Consider the following 25,237-nt stretch of genomic DNA (forward strand, 5'->3'; position numbering starts at 1 on the left):
TTGCCACATTCCAGAAAGTTCACAGATGAGAGTGGAAAAGCAACAACTTAGGTTGGAAGGGAATTGTAGAGGTCATCTTGTTCAGCCCAGTGCTCAAAGCAGGGGTAGCTTTGGTGGTAGTTTAGGTTTTTCACTCAAGTTTTAAAGATTTCTAAAGATGGGGATCTCAGGTTCTCTCTGGACAAGAAGTCCACGTGTATGATCCCCCTCCTGCCTGGGAAAAGGGAGTTTTTATCAGGGAGGGAAGCTTCCCAAGGCTATAGCACGTTCCCTTACTCTCATCCTCATCTGGGCACCTCTGGGATGAGCCCAGCTCTGGTTCTGCTGAACTTTCCCATTTTGGGATTGAGCAGAGCAGTAGGAATCACCCCAATATTCTTCCCCTCTACAGTCTGAACAGATATCAATGTTTTTGTCATTTGTGGAGCTCCAAACTGGCCTCGGTTCCAAAGAAATTGTCTCTAAAATTCCAAATCAAGGGGAACAAGCACTTTCCTCAACTTGCTACAGTCTTGATAAAGATAAAAATCTACCAAAATCAACCAATTTCTCCAAGTGAGGCCACATTAAGTGAGGAGCAGAATTTCTCAAAGCACTGTCTAGAGTTACATTAATCACTTCAATGATTAGCATCTAGTTGGCAAATTAATTCCTCTTGTGATTTCCACTGGAACTGGAATTCAGTGGTAATTCCAAGACAGAACTTTATCACAACAACAGTAAAGTATGGGTGCTCCTACAATTAATTTTCTCAAGGAATGGATGTTGTGCAGACCTACACAAATAACTGCATTCTGAATTCTCGAGTGCATGTAAGCACTCAGAAGGAATTTCCTCATTAGGAAATTCTCCAAGTTTTTAAAATATATAATGACATCATTACTTACACAATACAAATTAGACTGTAAATCAAAATGTGCTTAATCAATTAATTCCCACAGAAACCCTTCTGATGTGCAGCTTTACAACTACTTTTTCTATTAATCCTTTAAAAAAATTGAATACTTCTGTGAGGGTGAGAGAAAATGCTGCTGGAGAAAGCAGCATGTTAGCTTCCAGAATTAATTTTATTGTGCTATAAAAACAAAATCTTTGGGCATGTTCACTTCCCATGGAAAAGCACTTTATTATTTGTGGTTTATTATCAGTAATTTAGGTCAACTTGCTTGACTAGACACTGCAGTAGACATATCAATAAAAACAAAACCCAAACAAAAATCATGAGCAAATAAATGTACACTGATTCAATTAGCTTGACAGAACAAAGGGCTCTAAGAGATGTGATTTATATTTAAAGCAATACTAAAGGTAAAAATATTTAACAGAAAGGAAAACAATGGATTAGGACTGAATGGACATTAAGTTGGTCTGGTAGTTACAGAACTTCTAACCTTTAAATGGATAACAATTTTTTTTAAATCATGTTAGTTGGAATTAAAAAGAAAAACCAAAAAAAAACAGTTTTTTTTTTTCAGGATACACTGTAAGCAGCCAGCTGAATTAGTAGAGAGTTTGGGCTTGATCCTTCTAACCTCACATATTTCTCCAGTGGTTTGGCCTTTTTTTCCCACTCCCTTCTGATCATCTGACGTTAGAGTGTTTTCAAATAACATAAATCACTGGGAACAACAAATCCATGAGCTGAAGTTTTTATTAAAACCCAAACCTTCTCAGATCTAACAATTTTAGTTCATCAGGTTTTTAAATTGTGGTCAAAATGGGAATTTGAAAAGGAAGGATGAATGTGGACTTTTAAACAATAGTAGCAAGCATACAATAATTATTAGGTTTCAGGTATAATTATTACTTGAAAACCAGTCTATGTAAATCATATAGCAGGAGTTCTGTACATTTCGATGCAGAAATGTACAGAACTGATTTATGGGTCAGTGCCAGTAAAGCATCTAAACACTCTGAGTTGCAGAGATTTCTTTTTTCAATATCTCATCAACAAAAATATGAGAAAAGTATATGTGATAACACCACACTGTTAAACTGAGGTTATGCTGGCTTAAATCATCTTTAAAGAATATTTATACAAAAACACATTTGAAAGTCCAAATGAGGTTCTTCTTCAGAAAAACAGCAGAAAGAGAAGGTTTGGAAAGATGCATACCATGTTTTCTACTCGGAGCTCAAAAGGCATAGGGTTGTACACCATCAACTGAACTTCACACACATCTCCCTGGACCCACTGGAAGTCTGCAAGGAATAATCACAGAATTAAAGCAGGAATTACCTAATCGCAGGGTTATAAAGAAACAGCAGCAGCTGAGCTGTCAGATTGCTATAATGCTTAATATGTCTCTATAATCTTCACAGCCCAAGTCCTGCTCAAGAGCATTGTGTGACACAAGCTGTAAATCCCAGGCAAAGCAATAGGTCAGGGGACTGGAAATGTTCATTAACACAGCAAGAGTGCTCTAAAGACCCAATGCTTCATTGGCAAAATTAACTCAGGCAGCAATTCAAAACACTACTTCAACACATCCTTCATGTTCAACACTTAAAGGTTTCCATACTTGGAGTTGTGTAGAGTACACATGGCCTTGGTATTGAAGAACCAGCCAGGTAAGAAATGAACACAACAGGAAGAAGGAAACCACAAGTCCTCGTATAGACACAGCTGATTATATGGAGTAAATAAAGAGACAGGGATGTAAAGTGGGCTAGGTAAAAAGATGTATCTGCAGTTTATATCTTAGCACAACAGACAGGTCAGCTTTAAAGAGACTTCACTCTGCCAATTTTAATATTTTGAGTTTTATGATTTAAGGGGATAAGGCTGGATTAGTGGAAGGTGTCCCTGCCCATGGCAGAGAGATTGAAACTGGATGATCTTTAAGGTCCTTTCCAACCCAAACTATTCTGTAATTCTATGGTTCTATGGGAGATTATGGAGGTCAGCAGCAGAGATGAAAATTTTGAGTAATTGTTCAATGCAAAAAGATTACTTTATATCAGTACTTCATAACCTTTTCAGCCCTCAAGTTCCTGTTTATGTTCCAAGTTTCTCACAGTGAACCACATGCACCTATAGTTCAGACTTTAAACTGAATGTGGCAAGATTCTCCCTGCAAGCTGAGGATCTGCAGTCCAAGTAAACAAAAGGTAGTTTAATTACATTTGTTAAATAAATCATGATTATAAGCTAAATTATAACATACATGGATTAGTTCTTACTAGTTTACCCAATGATTTTAACATACATTGCTAACAGGTTTTTTACTAGGTTATTAGGAAATGTCCAGTGAAAAACCTGGATAATCAATATTAAGACTTTAATGCACAGTTGAAGCAATCTGTACTCTAATTGTACATTCACAATCATTTACTTTCTGATTACATTTTGCAGGCAATATTAGAGAGCTCGAGGGAGATGTACTTAATGCAAATGTTTAACTCAAATTAATGCTAGTGGAAATTAAACACATACATCCACAGATGTTAATGGGTGATATTACTGTGAAACCTGAAAAGCAAAACTGTTGATTAAAACAAAACATTCACATTCACAGTGGTATGAGATGTTCTCAATATTTCATATTTAATTGCTTATTAGTGTCCATGATGTGCAATTCTGCAGCCCCCAAAACAGCCAGTGACGGCTCTGCACAGGTACAGAGTTAACCATTGTGGTTTACTACAGCAAGAGGCACCTACAGCAGCACTGCAGTCCTGAATCTCCACATTCTAACAACCACCACACTGAGGAATGTCTGTTCTGAAAGCACAGCCACCCAACAGGGCTCTCTCAACAGACCCAGGACTCATCCCACCACATTTCATTTATGCCAATGATGTCAAACCTCTGGGGCTGGGCCAAAGCTTCCAGCTGGTGTTTGTTCCTCATGCTGTGGGCATCAGGGTAGAAACATTTCAGGTGTGGTACCTTGTGGCCAACACCTGGTGAAGCAGATTGAGGGATCCCATCAGGATCCTCAAGGTTTGGCACAAAATCCCATTGCTCACCACTGGGGAGCCTGCTTTTCTCCCTTTCCCCCTTCCAAGCTGGTTCAAAGCTCTGTCAGCAAGCCCCATTGCTCCTGTGCTAAAGCTCCTTTTCTGGAGCTGGGAAAGGCTCATCCCATCAGGTGTCATCAGCAGGCCAGGTGTTGACAGATCATCCCATGGTCAAAAACCCACATTTTTTCCACTGAAACCAACCTTGAAGCCATGCATCAATAGACCTGCCTGTTTCTATCAATGTTATTCCTTGCCTTCTGGAAGGATCAAGGAAATTGCTCCCTGTGCTCCTGATCCCTCCACCAACTATCCCAGGGCCTTGAAGTCTTTTTTGTTTGGCCTCAGACTTCTCTTTGTTGCTTTGTTGCTGCCAGTCTGAACAACCAAGAGCAGACAGGAATCAGAGGGTCTTTCTAGACTGTAATTTTCCAGTGATGTCCCTTACCTGAGCCCCTGGGAGACAGCAGACCTCCCCTGAGTGGGCAGGTCTGCACATGGGGCCCTCTGCTCCCCTTAGAAGGGAGAGAGTCTCCTATGAGGACCACCCTTCTCCTGCCAGCAGAGGAGGTTGTGATGCAGGGTCCTGGTGGTGCTGCTTCAGGAGGTCCCTCTGCCCCAGAAGGACCCTCAGCCACCTCATCAGTTGTTTGCCCTTCTCATTCCAGAGCCCCACCCCTGCTGTAGAAGGTGCCAGTCCTACTTGTCACAGGAGGAGGTGGAACCTTCCTCCTGGTATGTGCAGTTAGTTACCTGGTTCTATCCTTCCCCTGTAAGAGACCCCTGACTGACAATCCCCCCACTCATCACTCTGCTGGGTTCTAAGTCCACCTGCTTTGAGTTCTGAATCCACCTGCTTTGGGCTCTGAATCCATCTGCCTTGTGTGGGAACTCAGTACATCACTCCGGATGTCCAGAGCTACCGAGACAACCCTTGGGGGGCTCGGAGGCCCTGGAATGTTGCCAAAAGTACCTGGTGGCTTGACTTTGATCCTTTTAAAGAAATGACACCTGAAGGTGAGGAGATGAGAGAATTTCAGGTCTGAATGGTGAGGGGATGTTATTCACTTGTTAGAACTTAAGTTAGAATGCACTGTACAGGGGGGTTTTATGTGTTGTACAGGGGGGTCTAGAATTCTGTGCATGGATCAGGAGTCCCAAGATGGAGGAATTTGGGCGTGCCCTGTCCTTCTTCTTTCTTCTCCTTGGCATCCATGTTCAGGATGATGTTGGCATGTGTGGATTGGTTCATAGAGAAAGTGCACTTGCCAACAAGGGCAGAAAGTATTGGGAATTAAAGGTAAATATCTAATACGTAGTTTTCACTATAAAAGAGACAACCGCCTCGTGGGCGGGAGAGAGTGCCTTTGGCTGTCTTGCTGATCAGACCTCGGCTGGACAGACAGAAAAATTTTGTAGATAAGAAATAATAAACTCGACTGAAGACCTGAAAGCAAGAGTCCAGACTCCTTCTTTGAGAGCGCGGCCTACCCAGAACCACTTTTTCCCGTGCTGGGGCAGAGACAAGTAACAGCCAACGCCGGCACCTTGGGTTCTGAGTCCATCTGCTTTGGGTTCTGACTCCACCTGCCCTGGGTTCTAAATCCACCTGCTTTGGGTTCTGAGTCCACCTGCTTTGGGCTCTGAATCCATCTGCCCTGGGTTCTGAGTCCATCTGCTTCTCCACGGCAGAGACAGGGAGGTGATCACTCTACTCCACCCCAGGCCTGTCAGGCTCAGCCGTGTCCAGCTCTGGTCCCCACAGCTGGGAGGGACACAGACAGACTGGAGAGGATCCCAAGGAGCACCACAAAGGTGGTCAAGGCCTGGAGACCCCTGAGGAGGAAGGAGTAAAGAGTGAGATCTCCTCTCTGGGGTGAAGAGAAGGCTCAGGGGCAGTACCATCACAGTATTCCAGAACTTCAAGGGCTGCAGGAAGAGGACAGAAGTCTTTCCTCACAAGGAGCCACAGTAAGAAGACCAAGGGTAACAGACACCAGTTGTACTGAAACAGGTTTTATTTTCTTAGTAAATTTTTGTTTGTTTCAGTAAGAACAGTGATCCAGTGAAACAACTTCCCCAGGGACATGGTGGAGTCTGAATCAATGCAGGTTTTTTGAGATGAGATTGAAATCCCCTGTGTGCCACCAGGGCAGTGCTACAGAATTGTTCCTTGGGGGAAAATGTTTTGAAAGGAAAGGTAAAATGAGCTATATTTGTATCAGCTAATACAGGTATGACAGAGCTGCTGGATTTGCTAACAGAACTATATTATATATTCTTGCTGCTTCAGAGTATCAGCACTCAAAACCAACAAAACACTTCATGTCAAAAATCAGGAGGTTTGTTTTTTATGACTAGCATGCTATTAAAGCAATTTAACTACAATATAATTATCCCTGTTATTGTTTCCAATCAGAAAAGCTTATCAAGTTGAAAGCTGAAAACATTTCAAGACTTTCTAAAAGGGTTTTGTTTCCCTTTGGTTTGTCAGCAGTGCTTGATTTCCTTTGCTGTAAAACAATCATTTAACCAAAATATGGAGTACTATCTCCATGTAAGAAAAACAGTTCATTTGTTATTGTTGTTTTTAATTAATGTTAAATACATGCAATTAAAATACTCTCATTAATTTCGAAGTTAATAAATTTCTCAGCTTCTTTCAAAAGCTGCTTTTATCTTGTATTTTCTTTTGTTTGCTAAACTTTGAAACATTAGAGGCTTTTAGCAGTGATTGCAATGTTTATATACTTCAAAAGACAAATGCTGTACAGGATCAGAAGCAATCAGACATCTCCTTAGGCTACATAAAAACCTAAAAGAAGAATGTTCACTGTAAAATGTAAATCTCCAACGGTACAAAGAGCACCGAAACAAATCCTAACCAGTTCAAAAATGCGGGTTCCTTTTGTATCCATCAAGGAATGAGAATACTGCTTTATACAATTATGTGACAAAACTGGGAATAAGGTTTTATTGAAATGAAAATAACATGGCACGGTATAGCTAAGACATTAAATGCTGAAAATTTAATAGTAATTAAATTTGCAAAAAATTATTAAGAGAAATCAAGAGAGCACTTTAAGATGTTCCCCTACTTACACATTTCTTCAATTTATCCTTTAATTAATTTTTAATAATTTTTTAATTTCTTATCCTTTCTCTTTTGAAATGTAAGTAATGCTGCAGCAAAGTTACACTGAGCCAAACTGCCAGATCATCATCCCTGCTCTGCACATCCCAACTGTTCCTCTTTCAGCTGCTTAATGAAAATACACATCCCCATAAACCCAACTGGAAAATGTGCATGTTCTTCTCAGGGTGAGGGATTTCACCTTCCTCATAACCAGGTCCTCAGCAGGGGCACAGCCCATTTTTGTTGGAAAGAGGAAACCACAGAGATTCTCGGAGAACTGGCCCTGCAGGCAGGCACAGTCCAGATGAACAGGGAGCCAAGATAAAACATCCTGCAAATTTCTGAATTTTTTACAATCAGCTCTGTTCCACAACCACACAAATCTTTTTTTGTGCTGACAGTGATGCCTCTGGTAAAAGTTATTGTGCATGTGATAGGCACAAAAGCCACAAAAATAACTACCAATATTTGTAACTTAATCCAGGATTTAAACAAATTTCTAATCTTTTTACAATGGCACAATTACTGCACTGAAAGGCTTTATAATCTTTATAAAAAGAAAATTACTGATTTTCCTAACAGGGTTTAAAAACTTTTTCTTGGTGGACCTGTCCCTGAGTAAAAGGGACCAATCAGACAGTTCATCACTCTGAGTTTATGTTAAATCAGAATAGGAAAAGGAAAAACCACAACAGTGCATTTTCCTCAGGACACTGAAACAGTGCTGGCTGCCAAGCAGAGCGTGTCAGAACTAAGTTTTGCCTGAATTCTCTTTTGTTTGAGAAGGAAATAAAACTAGTTTATCTCTTCTGAAAAATCAATATTACCATCTATGAGACTTGATTCCTCTTTTGAATATGAAACTGTGCCCCAGACGAAAAAAGATTTGTTCCTTCAGGACTTGAGGCTAAAAGACTGGTTATCTCAAATAAAATACAGCAATGTTCAGGTTTCCTTCACCCCAGAAGATTCTCTAATTTAACAAAAAAAAAAGAAAATACTGTAAATTACTCTTACCTATTTTCTTATTTCGTTCTTCCCCACGACTGTGTGCAATAATTGGAGAATATATGAAGGGGCTTTTGGTTGACACATTCTGACCAAGTAAACTTTTCATTTTGTGGGGTCGGAGACTGGTTGGGAGGTTCAAGAGCTTCACAGATCTGTTGAGTAAAAATAATTCCTAATTATTTCATTTATTCTATTTTGTAACAGGTGACTGTGTTATAAAAAGAACTGATAAATATGAAATATCAGTCTGAGAATAAAATACCTGAATTGGAACACCTGAAGCAAACATTTACCATAAAGGAAATAACACCAACCCAAAGAAACTGCAGTTTCAGAAAGCTCTCAGAAAACAAATAACAAAGGGAAAAAAATCTTATTTAGAAACAAAACCAAAACTAGCCAGAACAGTAATTTGAAATCCAGCTATTAATTTTTGAGTGCAGACTGAACCACAACTCCAGTGCAGAAAGCAGCCAAATATTTAACTTAAACCCAAATTAAAATCCAGACAAGATTTCACTGGGCAACACAAATAAAGAAACTTCTCCACAGTGAATAAAGCTGATTTTAATACAGTGAAAATGCAGAGTAGCTGCTGGAAAGAAGAAAATGTCCCAGAACTTTGAGTGGGTTTGTTAAACAACCAGAAAGCAATTACAAATAGAAAACAAATGATTTATTAGATTGCATCCCTGCTAGACCCAATTCCCTACCATGCCATGCAGGGAAATCAATGCTCTTCCAGTGCTCAGGGGAAAGTAAAGACTAAATTTTGGGCAGAAGAACAAGCAATAAATTGGTGGATATTCAGTAAAATCAGCAGCATTCTATAAACCTGTAGGACACCTAATTACTTCAAATCAGGAACTCAGCACAGCAAAGAACAGATATCTCAGTATCACACTAATAGAAAGGAGACACACACAAGAACCAAGATAATGTGTTCTACTGAAAAATAATGAAGCTATAAGAGTGGCACTACACAGACAAGTTCTCTCTGTGAAACAAAACACCTGATAAGAAATTACTAAATAACACTAAAAGTAGGTTGAACAGGAAATAAATCACATCCATATGTTACATACTGGTGATACTTAGTGTCAGTATCAAAATCATATGTAAAATCACAGACACTGAGTCTGAGGAATAAGAAGGAAACTGTAAGAGACCCCTGATATTTCATATTTTAAAACCTCTTCTGATAGAGTTTTTTACAAATTAGAATGTAACTTAAAACAAAAATGTGAATTATATTTATTTGAGGAAACAAACACTGAATTTGATAGAGAGGTAATAAAAAGGAATTTTATTTTATACACAGAGGAAAGTGCTTTGGCTCCTTCATGGTTATTACATAAATACTGGTGGAAAACCTGGTTTGCCTGAATAGATGACAGTGGAAGGAATGTTCCTGAAAGACATATCAGAGAGCTGTACCCTCACAGGTCAGACATAGAAGAGGGCAGATTTTTAATTCCTCTGAGTGAAAAGCTCATGTCCCCTGGCCTGACACCACTGAATGCAAATGAGTGACAATTAAGAATTACTAACTGAATTCACTACCTACCCAGAAGAACAAAATCCTGTATTTGGAAAATGTTAATTAAAAACAACCTTCCTTAGATGGAAAAGGAAAAATTTTATTTTAAGAAATCCCACTATACTAAGTAAACAGAGGGAAGGGGAAAAATGCACTGAGTCAATTTGAAGTAGTAAGAAAAATATGTAAGGACAACTGAAAGCGGTGGTAAAAAGAAAATTTTCTGCTTTTAAATATATCAGTGAGACAATTACCTGTAACATAGGTAAATTATGAAAATGGGAATAGTGCATTTTTTATCTGAGAAAATACCACATGATGATTTTATATTGAACATGAGTAATGGAATATAAAGATTTTGCCTTGCCAAATCTCTTCTATTGTTTCTAAAGTACTGGGGAGAAAAGGTAACATTGCCACTGTGTTCCTATTTCACTGTGGCATTTCCATGTCTGACAGCATTTTGATTAAGAAATCCACATCCAAAATAAGCACCCCACATTAAATGGATTAAAACTCATAGACCATGAAATGCCAACAGTAAACAGAAGTCATCCCCATCAGTAAATGTGTGTTTCTAGAGGGCTCTAACATGGATTGAATCGTAAGCTGAGGTTATTCAACATTCATCAAAATGACATTTCCACACATTTATAATTGATGTCACAAAAATTAGCATGATTTAGCTCAGAGAGCTCTGCAGTCCAGCAGCACAGCTGGTTCCCAGTGGGCTGGGCAGCTCAACAGCATCAGATCTGCTGGGCAGATGAAACCAGAGCCTTTATATCTAAATTCAACTAACATTTTAATGCAGCACTAATTTTTATTACGATGGCTTTTACAGAAATTTTAACAGACAAGAAGGAGGAGGAGATGAGCAGCAGCTCTTAAATGTTAAATAAATTTGATGCTGGGTTCCTCACTTAAATGTTAAATAAAGTTGATGCTGGCAAAGTTGCCCCATGGCAAAATTGAAGGAGCTATTTCCAACATTCCAAGCACAGCCAGGTGAAGACAAGTAGATAATGTAAGTGGATATGTTTGTCCCCTTCTCTCAGCATACAAAACTTTTTAACTGACACTAAGTCTTTCCCTCTGAAGTCTTGGGAATCTCTTGCCAGAGTTCTGACTGGCCTCTTCTTCCAGTCTCTTCTCCCAGGCAACAGGATTACAGGAAACAGCCTCAAATTGCACCAGGAGAGGCTTCAATTTTATCTTAGAAGAATTTTCTTCATAGAAAGGGTTGTCAGGTATTGGAAGGGGCTGCCCAGGGAGGTGGTGGAGTCACCATCCCTGAAAGTGTTCAGAAAATGTGTGGATGTGGCATCTGAGGACAGGGTTGAATGGTGAGCATGGTGGTGGTGCTGGGTTGATGACTGGACTTGATCACCTCAAAGGTCTTCTCCAGTTTTAACTATACCATGGTTCTGTGATGCTATGACTACATCCATGACTCCCATGAAGGAGGATTCAATCAGCATTTGCCCCATTTTCTTCACTAGTCAGGATACTTCTGAATCTTTCCTTCAAAAAGAAAATATTTTCTTTCAGTCTTCTATTATTGTCACCCACTGGCTACTTTCTCTGACTCTCTCTAATGTCTCATGCCAGGCTTCAGCCTGAACAAGTTATTATTCACTGGCCTGACTGCTTGATGTGCCTGAATGGAACTGAGATTTAGAACAGGCCAGTGAAGGTGCCAGTGTGACAATGCAGCATCTGGAAAGGGAGAGGTACAAAAAGCACCATTTCCAGGTGAGTTCCAGGCTCTGTGGATGGAGACTGCATCCAACTCGTGGACCTTCAGTATTGAAAAAATCAAGTATTCAACTAAAATCTCAGCTGCAGCAAAATAGCTTCCTTCAGTTGAATAAAAAACTGTTGAAGGACAGTTCTTCAAAAAACAAAACTCCTCTCTTTCTGAAACTAAAGGTCACAAAGTATTTTCTGGTCAAAGGCTCTATTTTTGATCAAGAGCTTCTCAAAACAATTTGACATTTTGACATTTTTCCATGTTCCTGTGATCCACATGCATAAAGTGAGATGACTGCATCCTTTCAGTATCCTTTAAAATTTGACAGGTACTGTGAAAAAGTTAAAGATTGTGTTTTGGTCTTACTTCACAATAGGCAATTTGGTGAAGGGAACAGGAGGTAGCTTCAAACCATCTGGAAGAGTGATGACTTCCATTGTCCCAGGGCATTTTGCTGTGTAGCTTTCCAAGCTCTGTGTGACATCTTTCTTTTCTAGAAAATAAAATTGAAAAATAATTTCAAACTCTCATTTAATTGAGACTATAGCCTTTTTTTGTACAAAATAACTCAGCTGGCTTGCCAACTAATTTCTGTATTCAGTGCTTGAGTTAAGTTCAAACTTGACAGATGGTTCAAATATAATTAAGTGACCTTAAGCAAAAGAGTTTTCTAGATTTCTCAATATTTTTCAAGTGCCAGTCTACACCTACTTTTTGTTAGGGTTTTTTATTGTCAAAATACAATTGTTTACAAATCCACCTATTAAATCTATATATCCAAACAAAACAATCAGCCTCACACATATTAAGGTTATTAATAATAGCATTGAATGGGAACAAACACTGCTCTGAAACATTAGATTAAATAGTATCAAAGGCAATGAAGAGAAACAAATTACTTTTGATGTTAACTTGTGTGAAAACTATCTAATCCTCAAAATAATTGTACTGTGTTATGCTACTAAATCATAACAACAGGAAAGAAACATTTTCTTTGGTTTTGCTTAAAAATAGAAGAACCTTCAAACAAATATGTATTATTTGGGTTATCTTCAAGAATGTACAATGACTGCATATTAGTTTTACCCAGCAATTATTTTCAACAATACATTAAATTCTGTGTCCAGAAAAAAAAAGTCTATTTGGAAATATAAAGCCTCAACACAAAATTGTATTTAATCTTTGTGGTGCCTTCCAACCCAAATCTTTCTACAATTTTATGATTCCCTATTTCTTTAATGAAATGGAAGTCTGCAAACAGAGAAGTGTTTCTTTAGAGGGGAGAATGAGGCAGCTGAAAAGACCTATATTGTTTTAAAGTGAATATTCATAGACTGTTGGAAAGAATCTTAAAGTCCACCCCCCCTGCCATGGGCAGAGACACCTTCCACCAGACCAGGCTGTTTCATGTATGTGCTACCAATAAAAATAATTCAATATCAAAACTGGATCTAGAAAATACTTAAAATATCAAAATACTCAATGATAAAACTAAACAGGAAAGGGGAAGGTGATAACAATTAGCTATCAGTAGTAGTACTACCAAAAAAACCTGAGGTTATGCAGCAAGGTTTTGGTGGCAAGGAGTGGCCTTTGGAGAAGGCACCAGGGTATCTCCATTCCAGACAACCCCAAAACAAACCTGCTGCTGCCCAGAGCTCATATCTAAGAAAGGGTAAAAAATGCTGCATAGCAGCTGTGAGAGGGAGGAGTGAGAAAAATGTGAAAGAAACATATCCTGTAAAGCATGCCAAAAATACCAAAACCTGCCCAAAACACCATCTTGGGCCTTGAAAAGCACAAACATCCAGCAATGCTTGTGCTGCCCACACCAATCCAGCTCAGTTTGTGAATTCTACAGCCACAAGGAGTACACACTCCTTCAAAGCAAATCAACATTGATTGTAATCCCTTCACTATGGAATTAATGGCACATAACTGACAAATTGCCTTGCTCGTGTCTGTATTTCACTGAACAGTCTTTTGAGCCATTCCCCACATTTTAATTGCCTGTAGGGAATGCTCCCAAAACCACATTAATTAGACATCCATATAGACTCAGAGAAGCACAGCAGAGCCAGGAGTTGTAGTGGTTCAAGGCGGAGAATTACCATCAGAATTTCAGGTTATTTGCCATATTATGAGCAAGGGCACATAATGGAAGCAGAATCCACCGAGATGGAAATCTTCACAGCTACCAGGAATGGTGAAGGTGATGCTACAGCATCTGCTTAATTGTGCTTGAAACCAAAGGTCTGCCATCCCAGATCACTGGCTTTCACTCCCTAGTGTGAAACACTGTCAGTTATTGTTCTCAAAGAAAGCAGGCTGCCATTTGCAAGAATTTGTTTACAGATTTTTGAGTCACGTGGTTATTTCCTGGTAGCAGCTCCCCACACTTTCCGTGAGAAAAAAGCCAAGCCAAACAATTTTTCTGTGTTGATGTGGTGTGAAGCACAGCTTTAATCATGCTGGCAGGCCAGCAGCTCAGTTCCTTTTTCTTAGCACCACATCTCAGCCAAGATGCTGAAGGAATCCACATCAGCAGGACACCATGGGAAGCACTCACAATGCAAAAGAGCTGCCTAATCCTGCCCAAGAGCCACTTCTGAAAGCAAACACTGGAACCCTCTCCCTCGAGGAGACCTCAGCTCCCTGCTCTGTGGTTCAATGGTTGCCAAAAACCTGCTACAACCACTGCAGCTCTGAATTCTCACAGCTCTGGCTGCCTGACATCCTGTTCTGACAGAACCTCCTGGGAGGAGCCACTGAACTCCTCAACCTCCCTCCTGACCCACAGTTAGGAGATTTCTGTGACTGTTATCACCAGCACTTACCTTTTTGAAAAGAAGAGACAAAAACCAGCTGCTCTTGGAGGTCTTTACCCACCTGGTGCCTTCCTGCTCAAGCAGGTCAGCAGGAAGGCAATCACCACTTGATCCTGTGACCTGTGAATTCACCTCAACAGCTTTAAAAGCCTGTCCTGCAGCTGGGAGCACTACTGGATACTCTTGTGTAGGTATTAGAGACTCATTTATTGAGTGAGGAGTGACAGCTTATTTTCTCATCTGGATTAACTATGTTCACAATTTTTTTTCCCCTCACTTTCTCTCCAGACTCGCTGAAAGACCAGGATCACAGAATGGCTGTAACCAAATAAAGCTGAGCAAAGCCTCTGGCAGCACTGGCATGTGAGCATATTCTGCTCAGTTTGTTCAGTATAACCCCACTGTATTTTCCCCATTTCATACCAAATTGGTTCTGACACCCAAAAATGTTGCAAGTCCACCCATACTCTTAAAATTTCATTGCTCGACTATTTAACCTCAACATAACGAGCATTGGTTTTGTGTCCAAGCTGCTTCAAACCTTCTTCTAATATTAGAACACAAAAATCTGAGAGTTTCAGATGCACAGTCAGAAACCATTAGTGATTGAAAGCTACTTAATGTGAAAAAGACAAGACTTTCTGCTCGTTTCACAGTCCTGTGGAGCAGTATTTCACAATAATGGAGCCATTGAAAAATCAGACCAGGACAGGACAGAAGGTCATTTATAGACTAACATTTTTAAGCACTTCAGTAACTGTGATTTAACAGTGTAACACAAACAGCAGTTCATGTCTTGGCAGATAACTCAGAAAATAAGAATACAATTGCTGTAACTGGGCTCTTGAATGTTTGAAGAAATTTAAAATAGCTGTACTTGGGTTCAGTCACTATCCACTGCACACTAAGGCAAAGAATAAAACACAACATTTATTCTTTGGCAACAATTGGTTGATATTTTGTTGATCAAGTCAGTGTCCACTGCAGAACAATCTACAGCCAGGTGGAATAAAGAAAGAGAACATGTCCTGTCTGACCCACCAACCCCACTGGAACAACTTCATTTCCTTAAGGAGCTCACTAAAATATTGAAAACAAAAAGCTCAACACCTTCTGACTCCAATTTTACCTCAGTGATAGGTCCAGAATCAACATTTTAACAAAAACCCTCTTGCTCAGGGTGCTTTGTGCTGTCTGAGCTTTCTCCTTCTCCCTTGAAAACATCAAATAATGGTCACAAAGGAGAAGTCTGAGGAGAGTTCCTGCAGCAGTCCTGACCCCACTCCCTCAGGACAGACCCAAACATCTCCTTAATGAGTTAACAGTAATATATCACAAGACAGAAAAGTCAGTCTGATGACAGGGGGAAAAAAAAAAAAAAACCCAAACAAGAGAAAAAGCAGTTTTTGCACCCATCAACATAGATGGCCTTCCAGTGCCTGAAGGGAACATACAAGAAAGATGGAGAGAGACTTTTTACAAGAGCATGTAGTGACAGGATAAGAGGAAATGGATGCAGACTGACAGAGGGCAGGTTTAGATTCTATATTAGAAAAAAAAAAAAACTATTTTCTGAGACTGGTAAGGCTCTGGCACAGGTTGGCCAGAGAAGCTGTGACTGCCCCATCCCTGGAAGTGTTCAAGACCAGGCTGAATGGGACTTGGAGGAACCTGGGATAGTGGAAGGTGTCCCTACCCACAGCAGAGATAACTTTAAGGTTGCTTCCAACTCAGACTATTCTGTGATTCTCTGATATTTCCTTCACACACCCGCACAAAATGAGAATTGCTTGGTGAGTCCTAGAGAAGAAAGTCCATGTCTCCTTCCAGGGGAATCTTCAGTCTCACTCTGCCAGGAAGATGCAGTGTACTCTTTAAGCTAAAGAATTTCAAAAAGGCCACAAAATACATCAAGACCCTCACAAAAGCTGCAGTAGGAATTGACTATTCACAGACAGCAACCACCACACACCTTTTACTCTGCAGTTAATCACAGATTGCAGGGGGTGTGCAAAGCTCCTCAGCCTTTCAGGCAGTGCCTGGGCTCTGCTTTGGGCAGGGATCACCACATTTGTGTGTTCAGGGCATTCCTCTTTCCCAAGAACAACCAGGCCAGAGGTGTGAGCAAAGCACCTGGGCAGGACCTGCAGGATCAATCCACTCCTGCAAAACCAGGGCTGGAACTCAGCAGAGCAGCTCCTCTCCCTGCAGGCAGCACCCTCTGCTTCTCCACCCCATTACCTCTGACAGGGGTTGGGTGATGGCACTTTCTGCAGAAACAAACAGCACCAGTAATTTTTTTTTCTGAAAAAATACATGGAGCAGGTAAACACAGCTTCAAACTGCTCAGAAATCTCAAACTTGAGCAGGCTGTTTTGACAGCAACACAGGAACCCTGAGTGTTCATCCCACTACTGCAATAAATGTGTGTGTTCACCCCAGAGTCCAAAGCTGTTCTTAGGGAGAAAGGCACTGGCAGTCACCAGAGAGCATGAATCCCATTTCTTTAAGAAATCAGGCAACACAGATCTCTAAATTAAGACAGCAGAGACTAATAAAATTCACTGTTTGACAAAGAAAAGAGCAGAAACTAGAAGAAAATTATTAATTTATGCAATGAGTTAGACCTGCTTTCATGAACAGAGCATCATGAACTATATCATAGACTGACTCCACCCACACAAAGGATTCAGTTATTTGCTGTGTAATAGCTCATCTTTGAAAAATAAGTTCTCAATTTACTACTGTGTTGGAAAGGGGAAGAAAATAATATTTTAGACATGAATAAATATAGCTGTCTTTTAGAAGCAGAATGTTTTCCACTTCCAAAAAGACTGCCATAGAGACAAAGAATGGGAAGAGACTACCAAGCACATCACAGTCTTCCATTACAAGGGTTTTAATAATTATATACACGAAGTCCCAGCCAGTTTGTACCAAAATATTTCTATTTAAAACCTGACTTTAAAAAAATCAACATAGCTGAAGACAGTTCATAAAGACACCATTAAAATTTCAGTGTCTGGCTCTCCACCATCTCAGAACTTCAGATGTCTGCATACTTTCAATACTAAAAAAATGCATTTTGAGCACACAAAATCAGTATATAAACCACTGAAATCAATACTCCTACCTTTACAAAAAGTGAAGTAAATTAGACATAGATAACTTCCATAACAATAAATGAAGCTCAGGACTGCTGTAAAGCTGCTTATGGGCAAGGCAGATTTTGTAAATATTCCCAGATACAATGGTGTAACTGTTAAACACATCTGATTCTGGATTTCATGTGGAAGAAGCAGAGGCAGAGGATGGAAAGAACACCATACTGATTTCTGCAGAACATTTTCCCCAATATACTGTTACACTGCATCACAGGGATTTGGCCAGAAAGGTTTATCAGGATTCAAAATTTCAATGTCTCCACCAGTGATCTAAACCTGCTTCAGAATAGCATGGTTTAATTGCTGAAAAAACTGGGAAACTGTCTGAAAACTTAAAATTAAGACATGCCAGCTCTCTCTCCTAATGTGCAGTTGAGTTTTCCCATCCCTCTGTAAAAACATCTCTTCAATGTCACTCCTACCCCACTCATCTTCCCTTGGCACATCCAGTCACTCTCAATGGACATCATATGGGGAGTTCACTAAGGTGCATGGATGATCCATTCTTAAACATGGATATTTCTTTTTCCATATAAACTGCCAATTTCATCAGCAGCCTTGACAGTGCTTTAATTTGAATTTAGGGTGAGAGAGCAGAATTGAGTCTGTTAAATGTCATATAAAATATATTTGAATTTTAGTAATATAGCATCTCCTAAAATAGCCTCCTTTGGTACAAAAAAAAATAGCACTTAATAATACAGCACAAATTCTTCATGTCTTCATCTGTCCAAATGAAGTAGCTCTTCCCCAAAGGAATTTTTTTTTCCTGGAATAAAAACCTTGCAATGTGCCTCCAATTGCACACCTCTATCTTTTCCCTCAATAATTGAGGGAAATCACACTTCTTCAAGATCAGAGGTACCTACATGAAGACAGCAATTTTAGGCTAAAGCTCAAAGACTTCATTTTGTTCATGAGTGACCTTAAAAAATTAATAGGAAATTTTCACCATAAAAAAGCACTATTTTACTGTAACTATTTATCTGCTGATCATAGCCTAAGAATTTGGCTATGGAATCGGCTGGAGTTTTTGTCTGTACCTCACTGACACACAAATCTAAGCAAAGATAAATCATGTGTGAAACTTTCAGGCTGGCCTGTAATGCTAAATATTTGATTCACAGTGCATTATTTTTGTCATATAACATATGACTTAAATTTGTTGTGTTTCATGTTTAGTGATATGCAAATGATTTTAAACCTTTTATTCCTGTTGCTAGTTTACTCCATTTCATTCAAACCTCCAAAAAAAAAATCAAAGTCTAAAAGACATTTTATTCAGGTAAATAAACTACACCCTCTTAATAAAGCAGTTTGAGCGAAGGTATTTAGTAAGTTGTCTTGTCTCTACAAAACACAAATTCCAGGGAGACATTCTAGAAGTGTGGGGTTAAAAAAAGCAGGAAGAAGTGTAGCAGGAACACAACAGTGCTAAAGTTTGATAGCACAGAACTGATGAAAACACAGAAGCAGATGAAAAGCAGCAGAAGTCACAGCACCATGATGAATAAGACTTAACTGGCTTCTAAGGAGTCTCCTTCTACTTCAAATAAAATCTCCCAGGTCTTTTATTCCAACCCATCAGGAAGCATTTGCATTCAGGCTTTTTTAATATATTCATTCTTAGACCACACTGTGCCACTGCTATACATCAAACACACAAGGTGACAAGTCTGTTTAATTACATTTTTATACATATATATACACACACACTTATTTATATATAAGTACACAGGCAAGATATGGCATTAAGCTGAAGCTGTGAAATATTTCAAAGTAATGGCTAAGAACTACCCAGGCTGCTATAAATATTCCCTGGTAATTATACTGTAGATTTCCATCTTCATCCTGAAATCAGTTAATTTGAATATTGTAAGACCAACCAAAGTAGCTCTCTTTTGAAAAGTTTATTGGTTGGGCAATACCAACTTGCAGGTACTTTGTCAGGTAAAATACAACACAGTGCATTAAAACCAGTTCACCAGTGTCAGTTAAGTGAACCTCACTCCAACTCTGAAGTTTACATCAAGTTTTAATTTGCACTAATTCTCTGTCCAGTCTGATTAAAGAATCATTCTTTTTAGCCCTTGTGATCAGTAACATTTACCTTTCCAAAAATGAATTTACACACTCCAGATGTTCTAGGAGAAATGCTGCCCTAATTTAAATGCAATTTAAAGTATTTTAACATTGCAGCACAAAAGAGAAGCTACAGAGCAAAGCAGTTGTGCCTTCACTGCACAACTTTGGGGATCACCTGTGACAGCACCAGCAGATTCTGGAAGAGCACATTCCAACACAGGAACTCTTCTCCACTCTCAAGTAACATTATCACAATCAAGTCTACTCTAGAAATTCTAAATAACCTTGGTTTGATAACAAATTGTGATATTGTCACTTTTGCCAGTTTCCCAATAGCTGACATCTGTTTTGACAAGTGCTGCTTTGGGCTGGGGTAGAGTTAATTTCCTTGACAGGAGCTGAGCTAGGGCTGTGTTTTGGGATTTGTGCTGAAAAGTGTTGATAATACAGAGATGATTTGGTTATTGTTGAGTACATGACTGGGAATCTCTTTCCTCAATACCCTAAACTCATTCACTTATTGTTTCTCTCTCTTCTAATCATTAATGAACCAACATACCATAAATGTTTTTGGATTTTTTTTTTTTATTCAGGAATACTACATCAACTAAATCACACACATATAAATGCTTCATCATTCCTTGAAAATAAAACATGCTTCAAAGATATTTCAACCTCTTCCTGTTAAATCACAATTATCCACACACCTACTAGTATTTACTAGAGCTTCTTATAATGCACCCAGTACTGAGGCCAAATTTATTGAATTCCAGAAGGGTTCAAAGGATGGAATTTGGTTTACCTCACTTCAAGAGAAGCATCCATGACCAGGGTCACTTAGTCAGTACTGAGACAGCCATAGATGTGTAAGGGGAGTGATGAATCTTGTAAAAAGAATCACTGCTGGGGCCAGGGTCACTAGGAAGACTATGACATAGATATATCAGTTGGAAGAACTTCCATCCCTCTTGAACTCCTAAAAAATACAGCAATGCACTTGCCATTTGTAATTTTAAAGTGAGGATAAAAACACTTTAAGAAATTAACTGCAACTGTAATTCAGCTGTTTAAAATTAAAATGCTTTTAGTGCCTTTGAACCTTATCTGGTACCTGAAATTTATTACTGTTCATTTTACAGTTCAGATCACTCCCCACCATAAACCACCTCTAATTACATTTCAAAATAATTTCACAGATTTATTCTCTGTAGAGGAAGGACCAGCCTTGGAATCTTCTTTCCTAAACAGAAAACCTTGATCCAAATGTTCTGATACAGCTCAATCTTCCCTGAGTGTCTCTTTCCATACCTCAATTATCTTTCAGTTCTGGCAGGCTTCCTGCTTCTGTGTGAAGTTATTATTTTTCATGAGTTGAGCAAGTTACACCTCAAAATCTTTTCTGGGCTTATGTGTTTATTTGTAATATTTATAATCTTGTTTCCTCTAACCTAAATATAAAAACAGGAGAAAAAAAAAGAAGAGCAGCATTATGAGAATAGGCAGGAGAAATGGAAAACAGAGGGGAGAAATGGAGAGCAATCAGCTCAAATTGAAATGAGCTGAAACTCTCAACAACTTTGGCTACAGCTCTGAAAACATGGGGGAATCAGAAAGTCACAGCAAGATTTGAACAAGAGAACAGGAGGCAGTGAGGTGAACAGAGTCACAAGCTGCTCCAGCAGTCCCTCAAAAAAAATATGCCATTTTAAATTATTCCATGCCCAAAAGTTATTTATAGGCTCACAGGTTATTCTTATCCCCTGCTCCAGTGAAATTCATTTAGCCCAATCTCTGTGGGGAGGTACAACCCACCAAGTGCCTGTGCAGCTTCACTTCATTTTCCCAGGTTTGGATGGAAATTCAGGACAATGTTACATTTTTAAGTAAAGATCCTCAGAAACCAAGTCTGGTCCTTATTGCTGCTTGGCAGGAGGGCTACAAAGGGTTAAAATCATTTCCACATTCAGTGGTGGCCTAGCTGTCAATTTTCAGGAGCCCAGTTTAATATTCTTCCTTACTTTCCATACTTCCACATAGCAATTTGAAATTTAAATGACACTGAGGGAATGCATATGCAATCTGTTCTATAAATAAAAATGTCTAAAATACTGCATAATTTCCTCTTTCAAAATGCAAGATGGAAAGACATATTTTAAGAGTTGTAAGACACCACGTCTGACATCACCAAATTACACTCAGTCCAGGCTTAACCATCATTTCTGAAGATAAACAAGGTTTGGGGTTTCTTTCTTAGATCAAGCTCATCACTTCTTTGCAGAAGGCACAACCTCACCCTGCCAGCTGACATCTCACCTGAGCACAGCAGGCTTGAAAGGAAAAGGTTCCAGAAGTGCTCTCAGATTAATGGTGTGAAGTCCCTCAGCTACCAACAAGTCCAAGCTGTCAAGGCAAGCAAGGTGGGCTGCCCAGCCAACACTGACAATCCATCCCAACTCATCTACAGGATGAGGGGAACTGAAACAGCATTCAGCAGAAATTTTGGCAAAAGTTCTCCTCTAGTTACAGTGATCTCAGTACAGGCTGAGAATAAAGATCTTTAGCAGTATCCAATGATTTAAGAAAAAAACACTCAGAGGAAGGACAGACACGCCAGGATATTCTGGGAAGTTCTCTCCATCACCCTCTGTCAACTCAAGAACAAAGACATCCAAACCCTGGTCAACAGATGAAAAATTACTTGTTTCATGCAGAATCATCATAGAGTCAATAGTTTAATTCATTAAGCACATGACAGAGCAGTGGAGAGCTCAGATGTGAAGGCTGTCACCTCACCAGAAGACTGGAAAGAACTCAAGTGCAGCAACAAGAACCCCATGACAGGAAGATCTTGCTCTACTGAAATGCATTGAAATGTGCACATTATTTCCCAAACAACAAAACAGATGAACCTGGAGGATGTTTAAGAAATTAGCCCACCAAAAAAAAAAAAAAAAGGAATGGAATGGAATATCCCTAGTTCCATCCCATGCTATGCATGGTGGGTGAGAAAACTTCACCTCAGCACATAGAGATCCCTGCCACCAGAAGCAAACAGCATGAATCCTGAAATCCTTGAAACCTGCTGAATGCCTGAAAGAACATGAACTTGCAGGGGTGAGGGACTGTTCTGATCTGCTCAAGCTGAAGAGAGACAAGTTTTGCCTTGATCCACAGTGCAGGAAGGAATTAGGTTCTGAACATACTCAAAAAGATTAAAACACAAATGAGGTTAATTGTTGGGATCCAAAGTGATAACTCAACTTCATTTCTTCGTCGAGGAGGAAAGAAGGAGAAAATGGGAAAGTAGGAGAATGCCAGCAATGATGAGAAGCACAGCAAAGGGTTACCCCCACCAAGGCTCCAGCACTGCTCACAGTGCTATGGAAGATCTCCCTGGATGCCACTGGGTGTTCCCTGGGGTCCCTCCCAGAGCTGTCCAGCCAGGGAGCAGAGCCAGAGCAGCAGTGGGGTGGAGCAGTCTCACAGGAGCAGCCAGGACAGCAAAGCCTCCAACACTTTGTAGACCTCACAGGTTTTTGGCAGGTTGAGCACTTGCTTGGAGAGGATTTTGTGAGTGGCAACCTCACACCCACCTCCCAGCAACACCAAATCACTGGTGACCTTCATCTCTGTTCCCCTAAAATCCATTGGCTGTTCCTCAGTACCCAGGCCAAGCTCACCTGATGTTCCCAAAGTTCATTGCTCCCTTCCCTAACTGATCACCATCAAGGTCATTCAATGGTCTTCAAACAGGTGCCTCATTTTCTAAAAGAAAGCAGTTCAAAGCATTCACTTTCAAACCTCAAATCTTCCAAGAGGCAATGGAGAAACATTCCCAACTCTGTACTCGTTCAGCACAGGACTGCCTGGTGAGTGGGCAGTCACATTTCCTTAGGAGCTGTTTCCAAATACTTCTGTGTTTAGAGAGGCCCCTACAGATGAACCAACTCAGAATTATTTGCACTCAATGCAAGTCACAGCCCTTTAAAGAAGTATGAATATTACCAGTGAAGAGCCACAGTAAAATAATGGCATTTTTTTCCAGATATCTGACATTACTCAATTGAAATTCACTGAGCTGTACAAGCAGTTTTGTTTCAAAAAGCATTATGCAAAAGATAGGTTCAATTCCAAGCAACTTTGCAACTGCACATTTTAATTCTTATTTAAAGAAAGTGATTCTTAAGGGCTTGTTACCATTAAAACATAATAGCTTGAGATTAGAGGTTTTACACAGAATTTAGTACCTCTTTTTGCTTAGCAGTAGACTGCATTTTACATATTTATGCAACTAAACAGCTTAATTTTAAATCAAACTTTTAGCTTCCATGTTGTTAAAATAGTGACTGACATCTCCCATTTACTTGATGATACTCTTTATTTAGATTTGCCAGTCTGCATGGTTGGAGATTCAAGTAAATTCAAGTAAACATAGACAAGCTGTATTTTAAAATGTGTGATTCAATTCAAACATTAAATTTTGTTTTAAACACAAACCAGTTTTGACTATGCATTTGTGTTCCATTAATAGAAGCAAGAGTTTCTAATTAATAGATCTAGATTTCATTGGAACAAATAAATCTCAGCAGCTGAACTTCTAATTGGAGAATAAATCAGTATCTCAGCTTCAACTGAACAAGTAAATGAACAGAATTAAATTTAAAAATGAGAAAATGTTCCTTTTCTGTGTCTACAGGCAGCTAATCCTGAGAGAAAAGGGTTAGAAGGTCAAGTTCCAGAGCCAAATGTTTAGTTGGTAACTTCCTCTCAGCTTTAGAGTTTTCACTTCTATTTATTCTGATTTTAAAAATTATCTGCAGACTACCCAAACTTTAAAGTTTCCTACAAGAATAGGATTTAGCAGATAATCAGTAATAAGCTTTAAAAATAGGAGGTTTATTTAGGAAAGAACACATTCAAGTCAAAACTGACTTTTCAAAAGAGTGAGTTTTCCTCCACTCTTAGGAACTGGTGACTGTCTATGCAGTATAGAAAAACAGTAAAATCTGAGCACTCTTGAACTCCAACGCCACTGCATTAATTCTGTTTTCTAATTAAACCTTCAACTGATTAACAAAACCTGGAAATTTCAGTCATGTGGCATCAGAGAGGAACACTAATGACACCTTTTTTACCAGTTTATAAGGGAGGAGCTCACGGTAAGTAAAACTGTAACCTAATCCTCTGCCTTCAATTCTCTTGCTTTTGTCCTTTACTACAGTTCTACATTGGAGGAGGTTTGTTGGTTTATTTTCCCCTAATATTCCAATATTTTTAGAAGAACTATACATTTAAAGGAATTTTCTATGCTAAATGGACCCTTGAACAACATCAGGTTGGACTTGATGATCTTGGAGGCCTTTTGCAACCTTAATGATTCTATGGTCACACAATACCAATCTCAGCTGAGTTACCAAAAAAAACACAGGCCAGAAATACACTGCTGGCATTTCTTATCAATAAAAGACACCAAACTCAACAGCAAGTTCTATTTTGGATGCATTCAGGAGAGAAGGAAAGAAAAATATTCAACTGTCTTTCAAACACATAGGAGAATATTTAGTTTGATTTTTTCAAAGGCACTAAACATCACAGCTATCCCAGGCCTTATGAAACTGGAAGGTTTACTCAGACATACGATGTCTGAAGGCAAAGAACACACAAGTTTCTTGTCTTTAAGAGTTCAAACCTTTTCAGGATTAGGGATTAACAACATCACATGTGGAAATGCAAAGTGGAGGAGTTTAAAACCTTGTC

The 25,237-nt window shown here is 39.3% G+C and overlaps 1 protein-coding gene and 1 long non-coding RNA gene across 8 annotated transcripts in view; one reads left to right on the top strand and one right to left on the bottom strand.

Annotated features, from left to right (window-relative positions):
* TRAPPC9 (trafficking protein particle complex subunit 9) overlaps positions 1 to 25,237 on the bottom strand; it is a 448,113-nt gene that overhangs the window by 393,872 nt on the left and 29,004 nt on the right. For all 6 annotated transcript variants that reach the window (XM_064398425.1, XM_064398434.1, XM_064398414.1 and 3 more), the window contains 3 exons: positions 11,770 to 11,896; positions 8,117 to 8,262; positions 2,117 to 2,202 (listed from right to left, as the gene is read on the bottom strand). In XM_064398425.1, coding sequence (XP_064254495.1) covers positions 2,117 to 2,202; positions 8,117 to 8,262; positions 11,770 to 11,896 — 359 coding nt within the window. The remainder of the gene's footprint in view (positions 1 to 2,116; positions 2,203 to 8,116; positions 8,263 to 11,769; positions 11,897 to 25,237) is intronic.
* On the top strand, positions 4,565 to 11,785 carry LOC135285794 (uncharacterized). Of its 2 annotated transcripts, none has more exons than XR_010350489.1 (4): positions 4,565 to 4,980; positions 5,656 to 9,555; positions 10,495 to 10,677; positions 11,262 to 11,785. It is a non-coding gene; the product is annotated as an uncharacterized LOC135285794 (long non-coding RNA). The 2 variants fall into 2 exon arrangements; XR_010350491.1 differs by having other exon boundaries at positions 4,574 to 6,163; positions 9,432 to 9,555.

Source organism: Passer domesticus, chromosome 1, assembly GCF_036417665.1.
Source record: "Passer domesticus isolate bPasDom1 chromosome 1, bPasDom1.hap1, whole genome shotgun sequence".
Classification (NCBI taxonomy): Eukaryota; Metazoa; Chordata; class Aves; order Passeriformes; family Passeridae; genus Passer; species Passer domesticus.